Here is a 27,742-nt window from a genome sequence, read left to right on the forward strand (position 1 = left end):
CCAGTCTCATGCCACATATACCAACAAGCCCAAATTTCGTTTGGTCAGACCGATGAATCAAGACTGCCAACCACCCCACTGGACAGCTATAACTATCCTCGGGCGGTTAGCCCTACCTTGGTGGGGATTATTATAGTTTTCCCACCACGACATAGAGGGATCTTTGCTGGCAAATGGAAAGTCTCTTGCTGTCTACCATCACTGCTAGTAGGATGTGCATTGTGCGGGTCTTCCAGAAACACACTGATGCAGCAGTCCTCATAGCTAAACCTGGCTCCTCCTGAATACAAAGTTACACAATCCTTGTACCATTTGCTACTATCAGTTTACTTCCCTCGCCTGCACAAGTGAACAAAATACAGAGAGCCCCCCTCCTGTGCCACAAGGCCATCAGGGTATGTTTGTAGCTCACTATGCCATTGGACTCAGGCTACATCTCACTGATGAGGTGCAATAAAGTCAAAACCAGTCTGAAGTTTGCTTGTGTTGCTGTTCAGAGGGGGCCTGGCCTGAAACTCGGGCAGGACTTGCATATGGTTGTTCTTTATCTATGGTATAAGTGATGTAGCAGGGATGTCATAGGCTCAGGGCAAGCAAGGGAAATGGGTCTTTCTTTCCCAGGTTTGGTACTAATGAACAACTACAACTGAGGTGTAGCGAGCTCTCAGACCGCTTGAAACCAAATCCCACTACACCTCTTGCACCATCAATAGTTATGCCCCTGTATGGAATGTATGTATGGGGTATTTGTATAGCACACAACTAGCTAAAAGGCTGTGGAGTGCCGTACAGGGTCAAGATACAGTCAGTCAGTGACTGCTGGGGGCGCTGGGTTTGGGAGAGGAGGGCAACTGTTACTTTGTTATGATGTAGTGTTCTTTAAAGAGGTGTGTCCTAAACTGGAGCAGAGTGGGGTAATCTCGATGGGTACAGGAATGTTGTTCCAGATCCCGTATGCATACATGGAGAAGGTTTGTTGCCTTGTTTTTTTACTTTCTTGCTCTTCTTCATCTCCGGTATGATGGTGTCCAGGTATCGAGTCTGCCAAGAGCTACAGGAGATGGAGAGTTCGTCATCCAACCAGTTGGGGGTGCCTATCCTGATGACTCTGTAGATGATACCACTGCTTTTAAGACGTTGGGGGTTGGCGGAGAAGTTTGTGGAGTTCCATCACAATGGGAGTGATTTGGTTATATTTCTTCAAGCCCTTTTTGGGATGCTGGGACATGCAGAGTGCTTTTACAAGGGACTGCTGTAAGGCAGGGCATTACCAACATTTTAGTGCTAGAGTATGAGGGTTTGAACAACAGTTCTGAAGTCACCTTCTGGGAAGAATGGTTTCACCGTCTTTGGTAGGTACATCTAGTACAATTCTGCCTTTATTTTCTTTGCAATGTATGCCTTGAAGGTGAGTTTGGTGTCCAGGGTGAAACCGAAGGACTTGGTATTGAGTGTAAATTGGGGGTTGAATTAATCAACACTTACACATTGAACAGAAAAAAGATGGATTGGAATGCAACGTAGAATAATTTTCAGTGGTTGAGATTCAATAAAGCACTTCTTTTTCTGCTGGGGCACTGTCCTGTGCGGATTAGCCAGACGCATGTCACATGGAGACCCCCCCCACCCCACAGCGGTATGGATTTTATTTTTGCTTTTGAAAATCCAAGAATGGCTTTAGGATTTATATGCAGAGTGGGCGGGGTTGAATGGATTAGATGGAGGGAGAGTAATTCTTGTTGACAATAATCTCTAGCAAATGCTGGGTTTTGGCTTTACTGTGGCATTAAAGCAAAGTGTTCTAAAACGTCAGGAGATGGGGGCTTATATTGTTTCAATATTGTGAGTTATAGGGGAATGTGGTTAGGAGGACACAGTCAGCCCTGCCCTTATGTGCACAGAGTACTATCTAGGTCCCTTGTACCAGAAAGAAGGCTGTGAGGTCAATGCAATATGGTGGCAATCAAGAACACGGAAAAGAGGCCAATCAAAGATTTGGCCTAGGGATCGAGATGTGCTGGTAACTTTCTCCTGTAAGGTGATGAGATAGAGGAAGCTGACAGGAAGTTTTCTCTCTCCTCCATTAAATGCTGCTTGTATCAAAGTGACTCTATCAGTGCCTATGGGCACTGTTAACCCCAGGGTCACAAGACTGCCAGAGGAGGAGCTTGCAGCCTGCCAGTGACTGCACACAGGCGCAGAAGCAAGGCGGTGGGCAGGGAGGGGCTAAAATATTGCTAACTTTTATCAATCTTCACACATCGGCTACCAACATGACCCCATTTGCTGACAAAAACAGTCACTCGCCTTGCTAGCCCCCGTGACCCCAAGGCAACACATGCTGTACTCGAAGCAATGCACGGGTGCCACCTAACCAACAAACACAGAGTTCATATGCATGACCCAGTGCTTAATTTGTAAATACAATGGTGCCGGTGCCCACAGCCCTACTCTTAAACACGCGGCTGCTGCAATTAAATGTGGGAACAGGGAATACTGAGGAGGTGTAATCCTGAAGCCATCTCGGGCCTCTTCAATGCATTTAAAGACCCTCCCTGCCCCTTCTGCTCACTCTAACAGCTTTCTGCTTTCTTGCTTTGTGACGCTTTTTAGTTTTTCCCTTCATCCGTCTTTCACATATGTGTCATTTGCTCGCAGCAAATGCTTGAGGCAGAAGAATAAGCGCCGGACCTCAAAAATAAGTGCCGGTGCTCAGCACCGGAAACTACAAGCACAAATTAAGCACTGGCATGACCTCATACTTCCATTGGCATCCTACTCGGAGAATGTATCGTTTTTCTGCCCAATAGGTTTGCAACAGCATATGCGGAATGTTTATGCTTCTAACTCTAGTATTTCACGACCGGCTACGAACAGAAATGAAAAATAATAAGAGCAACATTTTCAGCCATGTTCATGCTTAACATAATTTTTAATTTATCTTCTTTGTTTTTTAAGTACTTTGCCTTTACTTGTACTGTCTTCTTTGCTGGCCGAGTACGGGGCAGTTAATTTACTGGCAGTTTCCATTTGGGTATGGATTGACTTAGTAATTTATTTGTAGTCTCTTTTTGTAGGATGAAAAAATGTGTGTCCACGGGCTTCAATGGAGCGTCGTACTTTTATAGAGCACATTAAATCAGAGAAGTGATGTTTGATTAAAGTTTGTGTGTATCTATGGAGATGTGATGATCTGAATACCGAGAGCCTAATAGCATAGCAAGAGAGCGCCAAGAAGGAGGACGGTTACCTTGGATGTCTACTCACTAACATAGCAGCATGGTAGCCCTTTTTGTGTTTTTTTACCATGATGTTACAGAAAAAAACTATAAATAATATACTAGCATTTTGAGCAACACATTGAAAAACACACACACCTTTTGAGCAGCGCCACTGACATACTGAGCAGCATCTTGTGCATATCTGGCAGAAGTCACAGCACAGTCTATAGCACCCGGGTACTGTTAGCAGGACGCACGATGTACTGAGCACAAACTGACAATCCGAACATCATCCAGAGCAAACTAACCAGCAACCTGGCATCCCGACCAGACCCGAAGTACATTTAGGAGTACCCTTGGCAAAGTCGGGAGGACCGCTGCCACCTTCAGCCTCACCATGGCTTTCTGACCAGCACCAAATACACATTCAACTGTGGTCTTAGCAGAATGCCTGTCACTTTCAGCAGCACTCTGACACACTAAGCAGCTACCCTGGGATGCCAATTATATAACTTGGCACTCTAACACTCAGAGTAGCACCCTGGAAATTGATCTGTAATTGTGGGACATGGTGCGAGATTTTATGCACATGTGAACACCCTAGCATACAGCACAAACGAGCATTACTCTTTTATACTGAGCACCTCTGGCCCATGTAGGAGGACCCTGACTCCAAGAGCAGTCCCTTGGCGTTCTGGATTATACTTCTGAAAATCGAAGCTAAGAATATCAAGATCCAGAATGTCATGGACAAAATATCAAAGAGCAAAATATCAAACGGCAAGTGCACATAGAAGAAGCATAGATTTACTATTCTTAACACCACATCTAAGTACCTTGAGTATAAATATATATATATATATATATATATATATATATATATATATATATATATAGAAGTTGGCCCCAGGGCCTGGCTTTCAGCCCTCTCCTATAGCTACCTACCCATATGGCCCTGCGACCAACTCCTATAGTAAACCAACCATGCGCTGCACTGACTTCAGCCATGTGCAGCAGGGTTTTCCACAGTTCCGCGTGCCCCCCCTCCCTAGGGCCGATCTCGGACCCTGGGATCCCATCCCCCAGAATTTAGCCATATGACCTGGATGCCCCACAGGGCACCCAGTCACAATGCTGAGGAACAGGGGGGAGCCTGAAGGCCCCTGCTGTTCCAGCCGGCTCCCAACCTCATATGGGAGCTGGCATTTCTGTCACTGAGAGGGAGCTGCCAAAGAAGCTCTCTTTTTGTGAGAGCAGTTGCATCTGTTTCTCTGCCTGCATCTCCACGGACAGGGAAGATTGTTTGACAGCTCTCACTTCATCCGAGGCAGAGTGTTTGCTGTGATTTGATGGGAACCGTCATCTCCCACCAAGTCACAGCAAACAGCTATGTCCCAGGGGTGGTCACCCCGGGAAACAGCAGGAGCCAGCCCCGGGGGTGGCGGTCTCTGGGCCATCAGTGGCTCTGTGAGGGGGCCAGGTGGCCCCACTCCAACATTTCAAATAGCCCAAGGGAGGTGGTGGTACCTGGGTAAAAGGGGGTCTGAAACTGACCCCCTATCTTATTCTAATTCAGCCCAGAGGAGGTGGTGGTCCCTGGGGCACTTGCCCCCCTCCAAAATGACATTTATTTAAAGCCCTGGGCAGATGGTGGTCTCCAGGGCTGTGGCGGGGGGGCTGCGTGTCCCCCTAGATTATATTTATTTAAATTCCTTGGGGAGGTGGCAGTCCCCGGGGCTGTGGGCGGGGAAGTGGCCCCACTGCATTAATTAAGTTTAAAGCCCTGAAGAGGTGGCCGTCCGCGGGGTTGCTGGTGGCCCCTGCATCTATTTTGTATGAAGGCCCGGGGAGTTGGTGGTCCCTGGAGCTGTGGGAGGGGCCAGCCCCTCCTCTGCATTAACATTAGCAATGCCCCCAGGACTTGCTCCACCTGGAAGCTTCAGAATTAACAAGCGTAGGAGACCGCACTTGTTTTTATTTTTTTTTGTTGCGAATTCGTAAATTTGTCGCAAATTCATGAAATTCTTTTTAAAGTGTTTTTTTGCATTGTTGGGGTCCCTCTGGGACCCCACACCAGAGCTAAGGGGTCAGGGTGTCCCTATCTTTGACCCCTGTCTAATTTTTTTAACTGTTTTTGTGTTACTCGGCTGAAGCCAAGTTCCAAGATGGCTGGCAACACTTTCTGGTTGAAGTGTTGGCAGCCAATCAGAGCTGTGAATTTGTCTGCTTGAGCTTGTTATTATTTGTGAATCCTTCGTACCTCTAGGTATCTATATTTCTTTTTCTTTTCATTTCTAAAAAACTACGGAATGGATTTACCCCAAACAAGAAAAAGGCTTAGGCTTCTTTCTGGACCAAACGCTACCTTTCTGCCAAATTTGGTGTAATTCCGTTCAGCAGTTCGGGCTGTAGTCATGTTCAAAATCCCTATGGGAATTAACATGGGAAATGCAACTTTTTTGACCCCACCTCTTTCTCGTCCCCCCCCCCCCCCCCTTCACAGATCCCCCTGAAACTTCCCATGTACAACAAGATTTTTGGGAACACTTTGTTTGAACAATTTCATGAAGATTTGTGCCTAAGATATAGGCAGGTAAAAAAAAACGATTTTTCAATGGTAACATGGTCCTAACTATAACTACCTAGTAGGTGATATATATATACATATACACATACATACACAAACATATATTTATATATTTTATATGTGGGGTTAGGTATAGAAAAAACATAGGTACCTATTTCTGGCGAATGGAGCAACATTTTAATACAGCTGCCAGAAATCTTGTATTTGGTTGTTTCAATGTTGTTTATATTTGTTTCATGGCAAGAAATTGGATGTTCACTGGCAAAGGAACTGTGATGGGCATTACATCTCCTGGCACAGTATTTATATAACACATGCACATTCAAAGTTGATCATACCTGATTTCATTTGTGTTGCCAGTCAGACTTTGAATAGCAGGATTTTCAGAGAACAGTGCTTCTGTGCACTGTAGCACATAATGAGAGCCTTGTCCTTGCCTAAACCCTATTGTGTTCAACTTCCTCCCTGCTAAGTTCCTGCACTATCAATCTCCCCCCCCAAAAAAAGATATATATATATAAAGGCGGGCTGTGGGAATGTCCCCAACCGCTCATTACTGCACAAACAACAGTAACAATGAGACATAAAATAAACGGAGGATATGGTCATTTCCCTGACCTCAGTATCACAACAGAAACGTCTTAGAAAGTTGGCTGTGAACATTTTCTTCCCACCTCCACGCTAAAACAAGAATAAAAACTAACAGGAGGGCTATGAGTTTACCACCATGATCAAATGGAACACTACAAAGCTAGTTCAAGGTCTTTCCCTTAGCACCTTCTGTCCCACCTTTTCCCCACAGCTTAGAGTGTGAAGCAGACTATGCATTTACAGTCAGCTTGGCTTGTGACCAACCAGCTTAGCTGGTCACAAACAAAAGAAAGAAGAACTGGCAAAGCCAACAGATCTCGCCTACGCAAGAGCTTTGTGTACACCAGCTTGGCTACGGTTCAGCATAGCTAAAAGTTAGTGGCATAGAGGAGAGTTGCGTGGAGTGTCGTAGAGTGGAATGGCAAAAAGTGAAGTAGACTGTTGTAGAGTGGAGTGGCAGAGAGTGCTGTGTGTTGGAGTGGCATATACTGGAGTGGCATAGAGTAGAGTGGACTGGTGTAGAGTATATTGGTGTAGAGTGCTACAGAATATAGTGGTGTAGGGTGCAGTGGCATTGAGTGCAGATGCACTGAATTCAGGGGAATACAAAGCAGTGTCGTAGGTTGCAGTGATTAGAGTGGTGCACAGCAAAATGCAGTGGTGCAGAGTGGAGTGGCGCAGAGTAGAGTGGAGTAAAGTGCAGTGGTGTAGAGTAGAGTGTGCGGCGTAGAGTAGAGGGGTGCAGAGTGGAGTGGCCTAGAGCTGAGTGATGCAAAGGGCAGTGGCGCAGAGTAGAGTCGAGTGACATAGAGTGCAGTGGCAAAGAGGGCAGAGTAGAGTCAAGTGACATAGACTGCAGCGGCTTAGAACGGTGCACAGTAGAGTAGCAAAGAGTGGTGGAGAGTAGAGTATGGTGTTGTAGAGAACAGTGGATAGAGTACCGTAGAGTGGAGTAGTGCAGAGTTGAGTGGGGTAGAGTTCAGTGGCGGGGAATACATTGTTGCAGAGTAGAGTGTAAGGGTTCAGTGGTGTAGAGTGGAGCAGTGGCATAGAGTACAGTGATGCAGAGTAGAGTTCAGGGGCATAGAGTGCAGTGATATAGAGTGCAGTTGTGTAGAGTGCATTGGTCTAGAGTGCAGTGGTTAAGAGTAGAGTGACGCAGTGTGCAGTGGCATAGAGTGGAGTGGTGCAGAGTGGAGTAGAGTGGTATAGAGTGCAGTAGCATAGAGTAGATTGTTTCACAGTAGAGGGAAGTGGCATAGAGTGGAGTGGTGCAGGGTAGTGTGCAGTTGCGTAGAGTGGCATAGAGTGTAATGGCGTAGAGTAAAGTGGTGTAGAGTGTGATTAGAGTTCTGTACAGTGAATGACATAGAGTGCATGGGCATAGAGTTGAGTGTTACAGAGTAAAGTGCATTGGTGCAGAGTGTATTGGCAGCGAGTGCAGTGGCATAGAGTGCAGTGTTGCAGCGTGGCATAGAGTAGAGTGGCATAGAGTGGAGCTGTGCAGAGTAGATTGGTGTGGTCTAGACAGGAGTGGTGTAGAGTGCAGTGGTGTAGAGTAGAGTGGCGAAGAGTGCATTGGCATAGAGTAGAGTAGTACAGTGTAGAGTAGAGACGCACGAAGTGGCATTGAGTACAGTGGCATAGATTGGAGTGGTGCAGAGTGCCATGGTGTGGAGTGGTGTTACATGGAATGGTACAGAGTAGAGTGCAGTGGAGTGGCACTGAATGTAATGGTGTAGAGTAAAGTGGTGTAAAGTGCAGTGGTGCAGGGTAGATTAGGGTGGCATACAGTGAATTGATATAGAGTGCAGGGGCATAGAGTTGAGTGTTACAGAGTAACGTGCATTGGTGCAGAGTGTATTGGCATTGAGTACAGTGGCGTAGAGTGCAGTGTTGCAGAGTGGCGTAGAGTACAGTGGAAAAGAGTGGAGTTGTGCACAGTAGATTGGTGTGGTCTAGACTGGAGTGGTGTAGTGTGCAGATGCGTAGAGTACAGTGGCGAAGAGTACATTGGCATAGAGTAGAGTAGTACAGTGTAGAGTAGAGAGGCATAGCATGAAGTGGCATATAGTACCTGGCATAGAGTAGAGTGGTGCATAGTGCCATGGGGTGGAGTACTGTAAAGTGGAATGGTGCAGAGGAGAGTGCAGTGGTGTGGAGTGGTGCAGAGTACAGTGGAGTGGCATTGAGCAGAGTATGCATGGTATGTCATTACAGACAACACATTTTCAAATGAAATGACCATTACATTTGCACAGACATACAGTTTTACTAATAAAACTATACAGTGCACAAACAAAAATGTATGAAATGTGCACAACCTAGTGTAATAATGTGTTTTGATCATATCAAAGTATTTATTTCCAACATACTTAAGAAATAACAAAAGATGTGCTTCATTTGTGTTCTTAGTTCTGATACATTCTGAAATACTTACAAAGTTCATTTAAATTATTTAGTGTACTAGAAAAATTATCTTTCCTACACCCAGTATCCAGTATTGTCACATAAATCCTCTCACTTTGAAGTCAGGGAAAGAAAAGTAAACAAGCCCCCTCGGAAGACACCACCTGACATCTTACATCGGTCTTTGAATGCACAGCAAATGTGACAAGACAAGAACAAGATTTAAAGGCCTGTTTACAGAAAGGGAGTTTGTGGAAGAATACAGTAAAAACGGTTTAGGCAACGGGAGGGATGAACTGAACCTGGAGAGACTAAAACAAATAAAGCCAGCAAGTAGAAAGCCATAAAATGTGAGTTACAAACCACAAAGTCAATGGTAATAAGTCGTTACAGTTGAGCAGCTTCATCATTTTCTTATTACAGGTGACTAGAGACATCACAAGTCTACCGTAATACTAGAATTAGAGATAGCTTTTTTTTATACTGGAATTGCAGGCTTCCGTGTATTATAAGTAGATACTCAAGGCATGTAATGGCGTCCATCTCCTTGGGTATACCACTTTCTCTTCCTCCTGCCACACCATAGACTCTTCTACACAGAGGATGGGACTAATAAATAGCAATACCAAGTTATCTTACTGTGAGCACGTATATTGCTGTTGAAATGTGATGCCATAATGCTTCCTGCCAACAGCTAAGGTGAAAGGCAGGCCATGAAGCTGACGTGTTAACTTACCCAATCATACAAATCACAGCATGACAAAACGTAACAAACCTTAACGTAACAAAACTGCATAGCATACATAATGTAACAAAACATATAAAAGCATACTGTCACAGCTTAACAAGTGAGCACAAGGTAATATAACACAACATAGCATAACGTGTACGTTGTGCTCCCTGGGACTGCCCCAGTTGTTGTTGTTAGTCCCCCAAACCATAGCCTATATTGTAAACTGGGCAGGGTCCTACTCACCCCTCGGATCTACGTGCAGCGAGCACCTCATGCTGCAATAAGAACGTTCGGGCAAAGGGTTTTAAGCAAGGTCTGCCAGAGCCCTTATGCATAAATAAAACAACCTGCGGAGGCGCCGCTGAAGCATGCAGGCTCAAATTTTGGGTTTGCTTCACAAATAAAAAATAAAAAAAACGGGCACTATGGTGCTTGTTTGGTTCTAAAGGTAGCAACAGCTGAGCAGTAATTATAAAACGTGTTGCTCAGTGATACAAAGTGCATAATTAGGGTGCATTGGTTGCTCAGAGAAGTGTGGCGAACACTCGGTTCTAAGAAATCAAAAGTGTGCCTAGTTATTAGAACCAACACACAGAATGAGAGGACTGCCTGCCCCGATGACTGAGACTGTCTGGGGGGGCAGTGGTTGACCTATAGCTCTCTAGCAGCACCTGGATTTTTCTTGAAGAGGCCCTTCACACACACTTCACAAACAAGAGGGTGTTAGAAGTGGTTAAGATATAAAACCCAAACGACAGTTCGATGGTGTCTATATTCACTTTCACTGTGAATACTGACAAATTAAATGCATAGCAGCCCTGATGAGAAGTGCAGATACTGCCCCATTAAATGTATGCCAGACTTGTTGAGAAGTGCTGGTACTGTCCCATTAAAAGATTGACAGTCTTGTTGAGAAGTGCTGGTACTGTCCCATTAATAATACAACAGTTTTATTGGGAAGTGCTGATACTGTCCCGTTAAAAGATTGACAGTCGTGTTGAGAAGTGCTGGTACTGTCCCATTAATAATACAGCAGTTTTATTGGGAAGTGCTGGTACTGTCCCATTAATAATACAACAGTTTTATTGGGAAGTGCTGATACTGTCCCGTTAAAAGATTGACAGTCTTGTTGAGAAGTGCTGGTACTGTCCCATTAATAATACAGCATTTTATTGGGAAGTGCTGATACTGTCCTATTAAAAGACTGACAGTCTTGTTGAGAAGTGCTGATACTGTCCCATTAAAAGACTGGCAGTCTTACTGAGAAGTGCTGATATTGTCCCATTAAAAAATGAACAGTTTTACTGAGAAGTGCTGATACTGTCCCATTAAAAGATTGACAGTCTTGTTGAGAAGGGCATATACTGCCACATTAAAAGTATGGCAGTCTTGCTGATAAGGCAGACACTGTCCCATTAAACGGACGACAGTCTTGTTGATAAGTGCTCCTACTGCCCTATTAAACTTACCACAGTCTTGCTAAGACGTACTGACTCTCTCCCTTCAAACGTATAGCACTTTCCTGACAACCGCTGCTGATAAAGTCCCTTTTTGTGCTGAGAAGTGCCAGCAACTACAATAGTTTACACACATAATTACAATATTATCCCCGTAAAAAGCAAATATTACTGTAATACTATAGTGCAACAGTAACAAAGTGAAAACACTTCTGAGGAGTATGGCAACCCTACTGAGATGTTTCGTTATTGCCACATTAAATGTGTAGCAGTCGTGATGAAATGAGGCATTATTAGCTCATTAAAAGGATAGGACCCCTCCTGTAGCGCGGTTAAAGTATCCCACAAGAAGTAGAGCTAAAGTGTGGCAGTATTACTCTTGTAGAGACACAGCACATCTGCTGTGACGTGCCGGGGATGCTTGGCGAATAGAATTCCTGCCTACTGGTAAATGCCCTGTTAGATATGCAGATATTAGAGATGAGCCGTTCGAATACTGCCATGTTAGAGGTAAAGCAACCTTGCTGAGCCGTGCTGGTACTGGGGAGTGGCTACCACTGGTGCAGCAAGTGCAGTGGCACCGGGGCCCGGGGCGTTAACGAGCCCATTGAACTCTGACCGTTCCTGTATTTTACCACACCAACAGCAGACGAGGGACATTTTCCTTGCTTGCACGAGGGGTCATGGAATTTATGCTTACTCTACTGGCTGGTATTAACCCATTCAAAGCATATCAGTCCTCTGCTACTGTCCCTTTAAATTTTAGCAGATTTGCTCAGTAAAGTCGGATTTGTCCTAGTTAAACAGCACTGCACAATAAGAGTCCTATACAAGAATACAACCGAAAATATTCGACAGAACATATCCCAAACATTCCACATCGTACAAGATACACCATGCCCCATATTTATATTTTTTAGCCCCGCCTTTGCGCCGCTTTACAAAATACAATTGCGGCGCTAAAAAAGTATAAATATGGGCCCACGTATTTAGCGACCGTGTTGTTTCTAACGGAGCTGTGCACTGGGAGTTCCCACACACAAATGTAGCACAGTGTATTGGATGGAACACCTCTTCTTCGCTCAGCACGGGTACGCCTTAAACCCAACCTAGCCCAGCCGTGCTGTCGCGCTCAGTACTTCCCACTGAGCGCCCCTACATGCCAATGCAATTACCTGTCGCATACACTTAGCACACCACAGGTATGCCAAGAAGCAGGCGACACCAGGATACACCACAATGAGGCGACGAGGAATGTACAAATGTTTTATGCTTTTACTGCCACAAAACACATGGACAGAAGATCCCACGTGCATCCGACGCAGCCCACATATGTCAAACATGTGCCGACTATGTCTTACTATAAGAGATGACATCATCTCCTTCAGCAGACGCCATCCAGATGCAGAGAAGACATGTAGGCCCATATTTATACTTTTTAGCGCCGCATTTTGACGCAAAAACGGCGCAAACATACAAAATACAATTGTAATTTGGAAGTTTGTGCAATTTTTGCGTCAAAAAGGGCCGCAAATACGGCGCTAAAAATGTATAAATATGGGCCGAAATGTGTTATTCTTTTGCTGCAACAGAATACATTAGACAGAATATCCTGCATACAGCCAGCACAGGCCGTATGTGGCAAATGCCTGTCAACAATGTAATATTGTAGGGTACCACATCGCTTCCAATTGCAGGGGCCGCCACAATGGGCCACACACATGTACAGCAGACATATATGGGGGCATATGTATACTCTGTTTGCGCCGAATGTGCGTCAAAAATGTTGACGCACATTCAGCGCAAACCGTGCCCCATATTTATACTTTGGCGCCCGACCCCACGGACGTCAAAATTCCATCATGTGTGTCATTTTTTGGAAGCGGGAAACTGCCTTGCGTTAATGATATGCAAGGTAGGCGTTCCCTTCCAAAAAATGACTTTAAGTCCTGTGCACCTTATTTGTCCCCCAGCGTCATTTTGACGCACAGGAGGGGGTGGGCCTTAAAAAACGGCACACAGCCTGATGTGCGTCGTTTTTTAATGCCTGGGTCAGGGCAGGCGTTAAGGTATCTGTGGGCAAGGAGTCAAGAGGTGCCCTCCCCTGCCCCGGGGACACCCCCTGCCACCCTCACCCACCCCTGGAGGACACCCTTGGATGGGGGGACCCATCATCCCAGGGAACTAGAGGTAAGTTCAGGTACGTATTTGTTTCCGTTTTTTTTAAGTGCCGTAGGGAGGCCTGATTTGGGCCCCCCTACATGGCACAATGCCCAATGACATAAGTACCCTGGGCATGGCCATTGGGCAAGGGTGCATGACTCCTGTCTTTGCTAAGACAGGAGTCATGTCAATGGGGATTGTGCGTAAAAAAAAAGGGCGCAAGTCCGGTTTGAGGCCTGCTTTTTGCCTCAGAGCTGACTTGCACCATTTTTTGACGCACAACCCCCATTTTCCCATACACCGGCGCTGCCTGGTGTGAGTCATTTTTTTTTTACTCAGACCAGTCCGCAGCGCCGCTAACGTCATTCCATAAATAAGGCGCCTACATGGCGTGTTGGAATGGCATTAGCCAGTGGTGAAATTTTTGACACACAACTGCGTTGGCGCAGTTGTACGTCAAAAAGTATAAATATGGCCCTAAATGTATTATTAGAGATACCCGCATGCATCTGAATAGCATGTATGCCTAGTCCATGGATGTTATGTAGCACCCAAAGGGACTAACGGGGAAGGATAACTTCACTTACAAAAGAACAAGTTAGAGAAAAAAATCACAAACAGGACCTACACTGCTCAGATATACTGTACAGTCAGCAACACTACGCACATACTCACTCCAACTGATGGGCACTGGGCATTCAGCACCCACCAACCTAAGAGATGCGTAAGCAAACATTAAAGCCCATCGGCCAACACTTCCACCCAGCCCCCTCCAAAGTCACACTATTCTAGCTTACAGAATAAGGCCCTGCCCCCAACCATCTCAAATTACCATTTATGGTTCTGGAGCCTCCGTTCAACCTTTTCAGTGCACAACAGAGACCTAGGGGTGGTCCAGAATGTATAACCCAAAAAACATTACCAGTCAAACCCCCTGTCTGCAAGGAAACTCGGGATAGTTGGGAAGTGTGCATCACAGACAATCTACAGAATTCCAAAAATCTCTAATGATAGAAAAGAGACGCATAATTGGTTGTAATATAAACAAAAGTGCAACAGCCCTCCTGGGAATTACTGGTGCTTGCTCATTAAAGACATACCTGTTGTGCTGATAGGTACCTTTAATGAATTCTACGGACACTTCTCAGCATTGCTGCTCAGCTATTAATGGGCAAGCACTAGCCTTCAGCAAGGCTGCCATATCTTTAAGAACAGGCACTGGTACTTCTTATTAGGGCTGTAATACTTTAAACAAAAATGCACTGTTACATCTCAGCAGAGCTCTTTTAATGAGAAAGTCACAGCATATCTCAGGGCAGCATCTCCACATTTGATGAAGAAGACGATTATGGCATGTGGCTTTACGGCCAGCTTTGGAAGGGGAAACCAGGTTCGAGCCTCCCGTCCGCTCAACATCATATGGTTCTAAGCAAATCACCGAATTTCTCTGTGCCTACAAAAATGAAGGTGTTCTTATGAAATGTAACTGGTGCTCATGTAAAGCGCTGCAATACCTTCGGGTCGAGTTCCGCTATATAAAACTTGAAAAAAACTGTCCAGACCCGAATTATTACAATATTTAAATAAGTACGTAAGTAATATTACTCTGTCTTCGGGAAACCAACGAGCTTGCGTAACACACCTTAAAAGGGTTATCCGTAGGAGGAGCGCGCGAGGCGGGGCCGGAACTGACGGATATATAAACTGTGGCGGCAGAAAGTAGAACTCAGCTAACGCAGGAGCTGCGCCCAGAGTACCGCAGCCCCTCTCCGCTTCGGGGCACTAGCACGAGAGCAGCGCGGCCTCTAAGCGTCGGAGCCCGATTTTGCGAAGACATAGATTCAAGATTAAAACTCGCGCCTAAGTGCATTGGAATGATTTTTTCGGGAGCTTTGATTTTCGCCCTCGTGGCTCTCGGACAAGCAGGTGAGTGTGGCTTTCGTAATGGTCTTGCAGCCTGTTTACACAGAAACGTGGAATTTCGGCATAGTGTGTGTTTCTTTGTTTTCGGGTTAGATTGTTATCATTCTTAATTTCTATTTCACCTCCTACCTGCGGATCTAGAGAGTGGCTTTCCGTAGTTTTTAATGTTTGGGTGATTTCTCGTTCTGCACTACTGAGTTGTTTTTATTGTTCTATAACATTTCCAGATGTGTATGCCCACTTTCCTGGTACAGCCCGCTTTACGCACTACTTGTTAGTGCAACTCTGCTATTTTCTCGTGACTTATTGTAACATTTGAAGATGTATTTGCAAATATACTTCACGTGTTTTTTTTTTTTAATCAATTCGTTGAATTGAGATATGTTACCCACATCTTGGGCACCGTGAAGTTGGAAACTAGCAGGAGTGTTTTTGTCACTCTACATAGTTATTTGTGCTGTTGGATTTATATTTCAGTTCTTAAGGCTTTGGTGATTTTGCAGATATTGCTTTCACTATTTCTCAAGGCGCTATGTGTCAATATAAACTGGCTAAATTCCGTATCTTACTTGGTTTCCTCTTAAAACAACATTTAAACTTCTGATCACTGCTGTGCTGGTATGTTTATTAAATATCCTAATAATGTTTGTAATAATAATAGCCTTCTGTAGCACGTGCAGGCAATGTAAGTCGCATCTAAGAGCTAATGAACGGTGGAGCGAATTGACGGTGCCCCGATTAATTGAATGGGTTTTGAAATAAACCACTCGTTCCCATGAATGATAAACGGCGCACGGTCATTTGGGCTGTATTTTTGTCGGTTAGAAATTGTCCCAAGCTTATCGTCTCATGGCACTTGAACATAGTGCCCTTAAGACGAGTGCAGGCTGGCACAGTGGTGGAGGGCAGTATTAACGTGTTTGACTATAGTACTTAGAGTTTTTCCGAAACTGCGCGGATGCCAGATTTATGCGAATTACAGATCAAACACGATAACAAAATATTACGCCAAAAAGTCACAATATGCGCTACATCGAATAAACTGCAAGTGCAAAATATATGTACTAGTATGCAGAAGCGGTTGGAAAGAGCAATGGCTGAACATGGATAACACGAAGAATAACTACCTGCACAAAGGCCAAGTGCTAATTTGAAGAATGTTGCTGCAATAGAGATAAATTAATCTCAGCTAAAATTAAGGGATGTACCTAAAAACATCACTAAATATGTATAAGTGAGGGTGTTAATATTTGCAAAAGAAAATTATGGGTAAATGTGTGTGCGCGCCAAGCTTGAAGATGTTCAAAGCTAAAAATGAACATGTGCAAGAAGCGCATAGATGAATACATGACAAGCACACCAAGGCAGGTCCGTGCGTGAAAGATACGGGTTTTAAGTGCAGAAGTAAAGGAGACCGTGCTGAAAAGTTAAAGGAATGTAGGTGTGGACAACTGTAGGATTAGGAATGGCGAAGCTAATGAATGCATGCAGCTCGTTGAAAATAGCGCCTCGTTGCATACTCTCGACACACCTGGGCTAGTCTTAACGTGCCATCATTTTTGCCTTTTTAGCAAATCCATGCTGCTCGCACCCCTGTCAGAACCGAGGAGTGTGTATGACCGTAGGCTATGACCGTTACGAATGTGACTGCACCAGGACGGGCTACTCTGGCGAGAACTGCACGGAACGTAAGTACAATAACCATTTTTGTACGCAGGCCAGAGCCGTGAAACCACTATGTACGTGCAACTGTTTTCCCTAATTTGGCTAAAATATGTGTATTCCCCTTTCCTTCAGCGGAATTCTTTACCTGGTTGAAGACCACCCTGAAGCCTAGTCCTAGCACTGTACACTACATCCTGACGCACTTCAAGGGCGCCTGGAATATCATCAACAACGTCTCCTTCCTGCGCAACGCCATCATGAGATACGTCCTGACGTGTAAGTTGCTACTACGTAACGCAGACTTCGTCAAACTCCCCCCCCCCCCCCCCCTCCCAGGAGTGGCCTCAAGGGATCCCAAGTTTGGGGGGGGGAGGTCAGGCTCTGGCCAAAAGACCATTATGCTGCTAACGGGGATTTGGGGATTTGTTAAAGCTGAAAAAATACACAAAATACGAGCACCATTAAACCGCTCTGTAATGGGCCACGAATAGCATGTTTTCTCATTTATATCCAAGTTGGGAGTATGTACCTGAAGGGGAGTGACTTCAAATACTCTTCAAAATCCCCATCCTCACTTCTGTTATTCCCACTGTGGATACTTTTACAGGTTAGAAAGGCCTACCTGACCAGAATAGTATATTTCACATCATTTGATTGCATTTTTTTTTACAACTGTATGAGAACTTCAGTGACATGTTTAAATATGTCTATACACATTTAAACATTGTAAATTGAACAGAATAATTATGAACAACTTGGAGGGAGGCCCCAATGCTGTTTTTTTACTTGGGAGAGGAGGGGACAGCATTAAACATTTTGAAGGTCACTGCTCTAATGCAACGTACGCCCATCTCCGTGAATGGATGCTATTATTATAGGGCCAAAGGCATGCAAATGGTGGAATTCTGATAAAAATGCTGGTAACTTATACCAGGTTTCTTTGCGGGACATATACCAGAGGGAAGAAGTTCGGCATGGTCCGTGTTTGATGTAGACCCTCCATTTTCACATATGCGAACATCAGTGATTATATTGCATACTGACGCACCACGTGCTTATGCAGATCGGACCATGAGAATGAAAAATCTAGTTGCCTCCAGGCACCCTTTTGAAGGCAGGGTAGTGAAATATTTGTTTAGTTTAGACATGGTATATTTTGATTTTGTGTGCAATATTCACAGCCAAAATGTAGTCAAACGTTACACTAATCTGTTAAATCTGGACCACTCTAAGGCTGGACGGAGTTTCTTTAGATTAGTAAACCACAGGATGGTATATATGTACTTATTCAATAATTCCACAATCTTGAATTATTGTAGCAAGAGAAGCGTGAGTAGAAGGAAAAACCCCTGTATTTTTGGAGTACTAGTCCTAAACTGCACTTTATGTGAGGCAAAATTAAGGAAACAAATGTACATAGAGAACAAAGGCTTTTGATTGCCGTACTGTGTTGTGTGTGGATTTTTTTTTTTTTTCCTTTCCCATTTACTCAGTCCTGAACTGTTCAGTTCTTGCCAATCAAGCTGAAGGGTGTTTCTTCTTTTTCCTGATTACAGCTAGGTCGCACTTGATTGACAGCCCGCCCACCTACAACAGTCACTACGGTTACAAGAGCTGGGAAGCCTACTCCAATCTGTCGTACTACACACGGTCTCTTCCCCCAGTGGGGAATGACTGTCCAACTCCAATGGGAGTGACTGGTAAGTTGTCGCTCGTGCAAACAGTGAGGTACTCTGTACATTTCTGTGACGCTGTTTGTTGTGATCACCTGTTCACTGACACCCCTCCGTGGTCCACACATTCATCGATAATGCTCCTGTGCCCTCATAGGTTTAATTTGAGGTGTATGGGTTCACAAGGGTGAACAGGTCCATCTCTGTTAATGTACTCCACTTTATGTGCGCTCTCGGTCTGGCACATATATCATCCGAGAATGGGCATGCAAAATGCACCTAGAAGAGCATTAGAAACACATTGTCACGTGACTGAGCTTGGCTTCTATAGCTATATACAGCTGCTCTCCTGGGTGAACTTACCTCCTGGGCCCACTGGTGTGGCTTAGCCTGTTTATGTTGTAGAGTCTGGGGTAGGATCAGAGATAAGGACTTTAAACCAGTAAGATAAGGCACTGAGTACAGGGCCTACTGCAGGGATCTTTATTTGACCTCCATGTTACATATTGTAATCTCACTGGGGGTATTTTAGATTTTTTTTCTCCCAGCGGTCACAAGCAAAGACTGTTATAGACTTGGGTATGGCCATTTCTTGGTCCATAGATTGGTTCAGTACTTGGGTGCTGCCTCTTGAGCTGCTTTAGTTGTCTGTATGTTGCCACGTGCTGTGTGTTTACTTGTGCCCAAAGCACGGATATGAGTGAAAGAAAATGCATGTAACCTCTCGGAAATAGTCCGTGGATGACACACCTGGGGCGCAGATAAAATCATGTCATGCGTTTGGAATTGCAGGAAAGAAGGAGCTGCCTGATGCCAAGATGGTGGTTGAAAAGTTCCTGGTGCGGAAGGAGTTCATCCCCGACCCTCAGGGCTCCAACATGATGTTTGCCTTCTTTGCGCAGCACTTCACCCATCAGTTCTTCAAGACGGACACCAAGCGAGGGGCCGCTTTCACCAAAGGTCTTGGACATGGGGTAAGAGGGCATCGATTTGAAATACAAATCTGTCTAAGGACATGTGCCGTGAGCACGAAATGTGATATGGACATGAAGTGTGATAGCAGCGAAGAATAACCCGGGGTCATCTCCTGCCCGTTTCTGTCACTCCCATATCCTGCAGTACCCCCGGAGCACTCGTTGCCCCCACGGGTCTATCTCTGGCCTTTTGGACACTTTACTGGCTTCCTCTTACTCTTCTGAGCACTGTTCCACGGGTTCCCTATCCTCAATGTGATAAGATATTCCCTAATGCTATTCCTGAGGCCTCCCTCCACCCCTAGACACCAGGCACGGAAATGCTAAACATCACCTACTGTGTTGCCACTTTTGTTGGTAAAAGATGGAATAGGGGTTCGTCCGAGCTGATACTCGAGCTTAAAATGTTTTACTGTTGTGCTCTTCTGCACACTCACAACAGCCAGTCCCGGCTGTACCCAGTCTACGGAATCCAGTGCTGCCCCTGTGCATTAGAATCAGCATCGTGGTGACTTCACACGCATGCTTTAGCTGGCTGTCATCGATGCCGAAAAAGTACAAGTGCCAGCTCATACCAGATTTTCAGGATATCCATACGAGATACATTTACATACAGTCCATATAATTGAGAAGCACAGCCGCTAGCGGTGGGGGTTCAGCCCTCGTGAAAAATATGGGCACTCCTGGTTTAGCATTTGTGTGGTGTGTGTGTGTGTGTGTGTGTGTGTTTTTTTTTTTTTTTTTTTTTTCCCCTTCTGTACGTCCTTGCTTCATTCTGGGGTTTATAGTCTTTACCTACATTTGGGGGGGAGGGAGGGGGGGCTTTCTTGAACAGTTTCAATGAAAGTAACCCTTCCCTCGCATGGTGGTGTGGCCTACTGCACGTGCCTGCAAGATGCTGAGTGGTTTCTTGTGACACTTTTCATGCATGTTTTAGACGAAGCATAAAACTCTTCTACGGGTGTGTTTCTACTTGTCTGTCCTCAGAAAACTGACCAACTCACTTCAGGGACTGATACACATAGATGCTATCTTGTTAAATAGATTTGATCCTATTTAGAAGGCCACAGTGCCCTTGAGAATGGAATACCTACCTACCCTGAGTGCATTAGATATCATGTATTCGAAGGGTTAGGAAGTGGGGTAGCACGAGTTTTCAAATGCTTCAGTGGACACAAACCTCCTGTGATTTGCCCTTACTCCTGTGTTATTGCTGATACCGGTGGATGTAAAGTAAAATAGTGTTTCCAGCATAACCAATATCAATGCGAATTATTTGATGGAGGATCACTATATGTAACTTTACCTTATGTGGATATCTTAAGTCTATCATGTCGGTCCAACCCCCTGAGAAATACGGTAATCACACAGGCAGGTAACCAAGGTCAACCACTTTAAAAAAAAGTAGGCTTCTGATTACCTGCATGCACACAAAAGGGTGATGGACGGAGTGCTGAAACTTTCCAAATACCCCCCCCCCCCTGTCCCCCAGTCACAGATCTGGGTTTAATCCATCGTTCTTTTGTTCCCCAGGGGAGCAGTCCAGTCCGAACTGCCAGGCATGATGAGCGAACAAACAATGGATTAAACTCAGATCTTGACTAGTGTGAGTGTTTGAAAAGTTTCAGCACTCTGTCCATCATCTTTGTGTTGTTGACGTTTCCCTAAGTGTGAAGGGTTTGCCTAGATGTGTGTCCCGTGCCTCTGGATTCACGTTAGCCTGGGTCATGAAGGGTGATACTGGTCCCAGGATGCTTGTTTCCAGTCCAGGGAGGACCTGGCCTGGCAGTTCGGGCTGGACTGTTCCCATGGGGAACAGGGTCAAGACTAATGTGCAAATGGCTGGGTCCAAACTGAAGTGGCATGGTGAGCAAAAGAATGATGTATTAAACCCAGATCTGTGACTGGTGAGTGTTTGAAAAGTTTCAGCACCCAGTTCCGTCATCCTTTTGTGTTGCTAAAGGTATCTGTATGCGCAGACAAAACACCATACCATGCTTTGTGTTTTTTGTTTTTTTTTGATTTGCTGAGCTCTTGAGGCAAACACCGTACATGCATTTCACATGTTTATTCACACTAGTCCACTGCTTTGACACTAGTCTCAACCCACCTTGTGTTTATTTTAACAGGTTGATCTAAGTCACATCTATGGAGAGACCTTGGATAGGCAGATGAAGCTAAGACTGATGAAGGACGGCAAGTTGAAATACCAGGTATGCACCCCAACTGGACTTATGCTGTTTTATAAAGATATTTCTTATTCTGTATTCAAAGAAAACACTCTTCCAGTGGCATGTTGTGCAAACAGTCAGATGTGGTGTTAATTGCAAGAGTCAGGGTGTGCATGCAAGAGATGAGCTGTTTATGGAGATGATCAGTTTAGGTGAGGAATGAGTGCTTTATTCATGAGGTGTCTAAAGGAGATGGGCTGCCTATGCAAGGGTGTCTGTGTAAAAGAGAAACCGTTTATGCAATAAGAGGGCTCAGTATGCAAGAGAATGTGTATGCATTGGAAAAGAAGCCTTATGCAAAAGAGTGTAAACTTGGAATTTTCCACTGTACCTGAAGCGTATAATCTAGTTAAGCAATAAATGACGCTCAGGACTTGAAGCAATGATCTTGAATGGACTGATATAACTTTGTAGGTGATAGGGCTTTTCTGCAAGAGATGGGTTGTTGGTGCAAAGAGTGAGCTATCTATTTACGACGTTACATTCCAGTATGTGATTCAATATTTTTGCAGTGGATGTGAAACAATGTTCAGGGTGATTCATTTTAAAAGAACATTTTGAAACAAGTGTTTGCAACAATTTTTTTTTTTTTTTCTCAAAGCCATTCTATGTAAAAACAAAGCTACATGATGAACGCCGAAACGAACTAGCCACTACAAAAAACGGCGGGATTTAACTTTAGAAAGTCTTTCTTCTTCAAGCGTTTATGTATATTTGAAATTGAGTTGTGTTTGACAGTCTGCTAATTAACCTCAATTTTTGCAGATGATCGATGGGGAAATGTATCCTCCGACCGTGCAGGAGAGTCAGGTGGAGATGATTTACCCGCCGCATGTGCCTGAGAACCTGCGCTTCGCTGTGGGGCAGGAGGTCTTTGGTTTGGTGCCGGGGTTGATGATGTATGCTACCATCTGGGTCCGAGAACACAACCGGGTCTGCGATGTCCTCAGGCAGGAGCACCCAGATTGGGATGATGAGCGCCTCTTCCAGACCACTAGGCTCATTCTCATTGGTGAGTGACAGTGATTGTTAAAAGCATATTAAATAAATTCACGTCATGCCTTCCATTTCTTCCTCTAGTTACTGCGACCCTAGCGTTCTGGTTGGTGAGGCTACTAAGACCTGTAAGGGGTTCTCAGAGGCTCTCTGTAAATAAACTTTAACTGATAGCTCCTCATTGACTGACATCCAGTAGCACACCTTCCTGTTTTTCAGCCAAGTTGATAAATTTCTTCCAATATTAAGTGGATATTTGCTTCATTTCATTACAGGTGAGACAATCAAGATTGTGATTGAGGATTACGTGCAGCACCTGAGCGGCTATCACTTCAAACTGAAGTTCGATCCAGAGCTGCTGTTCAACCAGCGCTTCCAGTACCAGAACCGTATTGCTGCTGAGTTCAACACCTTATACCACTGGCACCCACTCCTACCAGACACCTTCCTCATCCAGGACCAGGAGTACACCTACCAGCAGTTCATGTACAATAATTCAGTCATGCTGGAGCACGGTGTCTCGCACATGGTGGAATCCTTTTCCCGGCAAGTTGCTGGCAGGGTAAGACACGGCTACTTTGTTGCTTCCCTGACTTAGAATTTGGCCTGCAAATGTAGGACCAGTTTCTTCACAATTTACATTCTTCATGGAACTGCTAGACAATAGGTGGTCTAGCAGGGTAGGCAATCTTTTGTTTATCTGTGCTTGGAGAACTGTCTTGGCTAGGCTTGTTACCTCTTAGATGAGTTTTAGATGTCAAACATGGGTCCAAGAAGACTGGATCCATGCCAGGTTGTCAGTGTGTCTAATTAAAGGATATCGCCACATAATTATGTGGAACTAGTTCACATAGTAATTATCATCTTGCATGTGCCTGACTGTCCCTGGCTTACACTGGCACCCTCCTTGATTTAGATGCTATGTATATCCTTGACACAATGTTGGCATCATTACAATCTGTTAACTTGTATGTTCTCCTTTAGGTGGCAGGGGGTAGGAATGTTCCTGCCGCAGTCCAGAGAGTGGCGGTAGCTTCTATTGAGCAAAGCCGGCAGATGAAATACCAGTCCATGAATCAGTATCGCAAGCACTTCATGCTGAAGCCTTATCAGTCCTTTGAAGAACTTACAGGTAAGCAGCAGCATCTCAGTCATACCAACTTCAGTGGACAGACCCATACGGGTGTGGCACATATAACTGTAGGAAACATTTCTGGTGTGGCCAAGTTAGAGATTACTGATCTGCTCCTTTTATAAGACATAGTGTAGTTTTCTCTTTCAGTGCTAACATAGAAGTAACTCCATGCTTGATTTACTTTCTCCAGAAAATTTAGTCTTTTGCTTAAAAATCAATGTGTTATTACTGCCATTCACACTAGCCGCAAGGTTTTGCTTGTATTATTTGAAAAACGTATTATACCAGAGCATATCCGCTTTGACCAAAGCCGACTGGAACACGAGGAAGCAGTTGCGGGTTTTTAAATAATGCCTACATTTAGCCACTGACCCTCTCTTTGTTTTTCTCTCATAATGAAGATGCCACATCTTCTAAGCTTTCTTTGATATGAAAACACACTTTGCAGGTACTTGTCTGGCCCGTGACATGTTTCTTATAAGCTGTTTTGCTGTCATTGCAGGGGAGAAGGAAATGGCGGCTGAACTGGAGGCCCTTTATGGCGATATTGACTCTATGGAATTGTACCCGGGCCTGCTTGTTGAAAAACCACGCACTAACGCCATCTTTGGGGAGACCATGGTTGAGATGGGGGCTCCCTTCTCACTGAAGGGACTCATGGGGAATCCCATCTGCTCTCCCGAGTACTGGAAGCCCAGCACTTTTGGTGGCAAAGTGGGGTTTGATATCGTCAACAACGCATCGCTACAGAGACTTGTCTGTAACAATGTAAAGGACTGTCCCATCACCGCCTTCCAGGTCTTGAAGTCCAAACCCACAGAAAGGACGACCATCAACTCCAGCTCTTCAAACTCCGCACTAGATGATGTCAACCCGACGTTACTACTGAAAGAACGCTCATCGGAACTGTAGAGCAGTCCATTCCTATTTATTTATTTATGGCCCGTCCTTTAAGTTATGTTATTTATTTCTCATATTTAATGTTAAACTTTTCTGTACTGACTCCTTAATATCTTCTGTAACAGAAGATGGTATCTCAAAATACAGTGTGGGCTTCACTGAATAATTTCCGGGTCGTTTGACCATTGAAATGATCTGCATGGTTCAAGACTAAGGGGGTTATTACAACTTTGGAGGAGGTGTTAATCCGTCCCAAAAGTGATGGTAAAGTGACGGATATACCACCAGCCGTATTATGAGTTCCATAGGATATAATGGACTCGTAATACGGCTGGTGGTATATCCGTCACTTTACCGTCACTTTTGGGACGGATTAACACCTCCTCCAAAGTTGTAATAACCCCCTATATTTGAGGGAGGAACAAAGTTGTTTAAAAAAACACCTGTGGCATAGAAGATATGGTCTCAAAGGGTCTTGACCAAGTGGAGGTCGTTGACAATGTATGCTAGGAAGTTTATGAAAATGTCTAAATAGTTTAATCGAATACACTGGAGAATGTATGTGCTGTGGCTACCATAGAATAAGCAGTACAGCTCAAGTCCTGGAGTAAATGATTTATGCTTGGGCCAAGCTCAACAGGAGTCGTATTCAGTAAAGTCCACACTGGAGATAAAACATAAGAGGGACCCGAATCTGAACTGCTGGACATTTTGTTGAAATGGATGGGTCATTAATGAAAAAACAAACGTCGCTGATGGCGCATTTTATGCAAAGGGCTGTTCTCTGTAGGGGGAACCTTTGAAACCGTTGTTGTTAGACTACTAGAGAGAACACTAATCTTTTTTTTTTTTTTTTTTATAAATATGGGAATCATGTTTATCATGGAAAGAGATCACTTTCAAATTCTGCTGCCTTTTGAGATACACTTGCACTGCCAGAAATAGTAGCTTGTCGAAGTAATTTGCTTTTTATGTGTTCATGAAGAAAATGTTAAAAAGATCTTTGCTATTTTTGGGAGCAGTAGACAAATAAACTACTTCTACATTCCACACCCTGTTTCCCTGTGGGAAGGAAAGGAAATTGCATTGCTTCAGCATAGTTTAATGTGGTACATCCCTGTTACTTTGAAGCCATATTAGTTCAGCGTAGGTGCTCTTTACTGCCAATATTGAATATTCTCTAAGAATGGAAGCCAGCCCTTGGTTTATTTGCAGGGTTCTTTTATTGTTACAGACCGGGCATGCGTTACAAAGAAGAACCGATTCCTTTTCCTTGAGACAACTTTCCTTACCTCAACCTTCAAATCAGCGGTAATTTTAGAATGGCTGCTGTCTCACCCCAGCCAGTGCTAAAATGGCACAGTGGACAGTTCTTTCTCTTTCAACACTGAAAGAATTCTTGGGTTTGTACTCATAGGAAATAGCAGCAGACTATATTTTTACTGTAAACAGAATCATAACTTCATAGATGTGATGAGGCTATTGTAAGACTAGACCAGCAAATCATGGGTAAGATCCCATTATTAATTCCAGTTGTTAGCCATCAACGAAGATTAGGAGAACATCCCATGCCCTCGCACTCTTTGAATTATTGGGTTACTTGAAAACAATGTGCACTTTATTATTTTTTTTCATTTAGTTTGTTCTCTCTCCAACTTCACAGAAGGTCATTTCACTAATAACTTTATTGATAATGCCTCTGCTTGTGATGTTGACTCTACCAAACATTCCAACAATATCCGGCATAAATGTATGTATTGTAAATACACCATAGGTCAGCTGTGGGGAGTAGGGCTCAGACATTTGGGACATAGATATCTATATATTTTTTTTTAAACAAACTGGAAGAGTGCTACGAATTCTGGTATTCAGAATCTGGCCTACCTAAACCTTGTAACGGTACTTAATAGAAAGCCTTGTGAAAATAGAAAAATGTGTTTTTAAAAAATTAAAAAAAAAAAAAGCCCCTCTTAGTTCCCTTTTACGTTTCCGAGAGATTTGTTTTATATAGGAAACTAGGTAAAAATTTATGTTTTTATTGCCTTTCTGTATAAAAGATATTTAAATAATTTATAGTATTTTTGTTCAGACAAATTGTTTAAAGTATATTTTTATTTATGAAATGTTTTTAAGAAACTGGATCTCAAATAAAATATTTTTTTGAAACTTTGTGAGAAATGATTTTTCTTATGAACCTTAGCGCGATACTTGATTGATAATCCATGTCAAGCATGTAGTCCTCTGGGTATTGTGTACTACTTCGCATGCTTGGTTTCATATTTCAGTAATTATATATTTATATCTTTTTATTTAATTACCTTGTCGCTTTCAGGTTTCTGGTGCTGCGCGCTGCTTTGATTAGAGGCTTGTCTAGTCAGCACGTCACCCCACTGCCTCTAGCGCGTTCCCCTCGCGCTTGCCAACATTACCATGACGGTTTGAACCTTTCCTCAAACAGCGTAAGCCATTTCCTGCCGCGTCTGAGGAACGTCAAGCAACCCCTTACTTGACTGAGCCAGGTTTTCTCCATTTCAGCTTTCGTTTTCCTCGTCCGGTAACCTCATATCGACGGACACTTCCTTCCTGATTATCAGGGCTCGCTGTCATGCCCTCATCCTCCTTTGGCTTTCCCCCATACACGCCCATAGGCGGGGCCTCTCAAAGAACCAGTTTTCATTCTACACTTGCCAGAATGGAGATTGATAGCTCTCCTTTAATTCAGGAGACTACGGAGGAGGAAACCAATATTAAAGGGGAGTTGAATACTTTTGTTTAAGCCTCTGTACAACAGGCAGTTTCTGCCTCATTCAATAAAATTACACAGAAAGATGCGACCAGTAATCAATCTCGGGTCATTCAATCAGTTTGTAGTATATCGTCATTTCAAGATGGAAAGATTCTGCACCTCACGGACTACCTTCTTTAAAACGACTGGATGGTTTGTTTAGATTTACAAGATGCATGTCTATCCGTCCCTATTCACCCAAATTTACACGAAATGTCTGCAGTTTCAATGGCTAGGTCAATTCTTCTATTTCACAGCCCTTCCTTTTGGTCTCTCTTCAGCTCCCTGGTGCTTTACCA

General features: G+C 44.1%; 1 protein-coding gene across 1 annotated transcript; it reads left to right on the plus strand.

Moving 5' to 3' along the window:
- Positions 1-14,893: 14,893 nt before the first annotated feature.
- On the plus strand, positions 14,894-26,662 carry PTGS2 (prostaglandin-endoperoxide synthase 2). The gene is made up of 10 exons (XM_069231998.1): positions 14,894-15,087; positions 16,656-16,772; positions 16,882-17,025; positions 18,306-18,449; positions 19,215-19,396; positions 21,526-21,609; positions 22,393-22,639; positions 22,899-23,185; positions 23,608-23,755; positions 24,261-26,662. Exons 1-10 carry the CDS (start codon positions 15,036-15,038, stop codon positions 24,668-24,670), a joined length of 1,815 nt encoding a protein of 604 aa, XP_069088099.1. The 5' UTR covers positions 14,894-15,035; the 3' UTR covers positions 24,671-26,662.
- Positions 26,663-27,742: the final 1,080 nt, after the last annotated feature.

The sequence above is a fragment of the Pleurodeles waltl genome, chromosome 4_2 (genome assembly GCF_031143425.1).
Source record: "Pleurodeles waltl isolate 20211129_DDA chromosome 4_2, aPleWal1.hap1.20221129, whole genome shotgun sequence".
Taxonomy (NCBI): Eukaryota; Metazoa; Chordata; class Amphibia; order Caudata; family Salamandridae; genus Pleurodeles; species Pleurodeles waltl.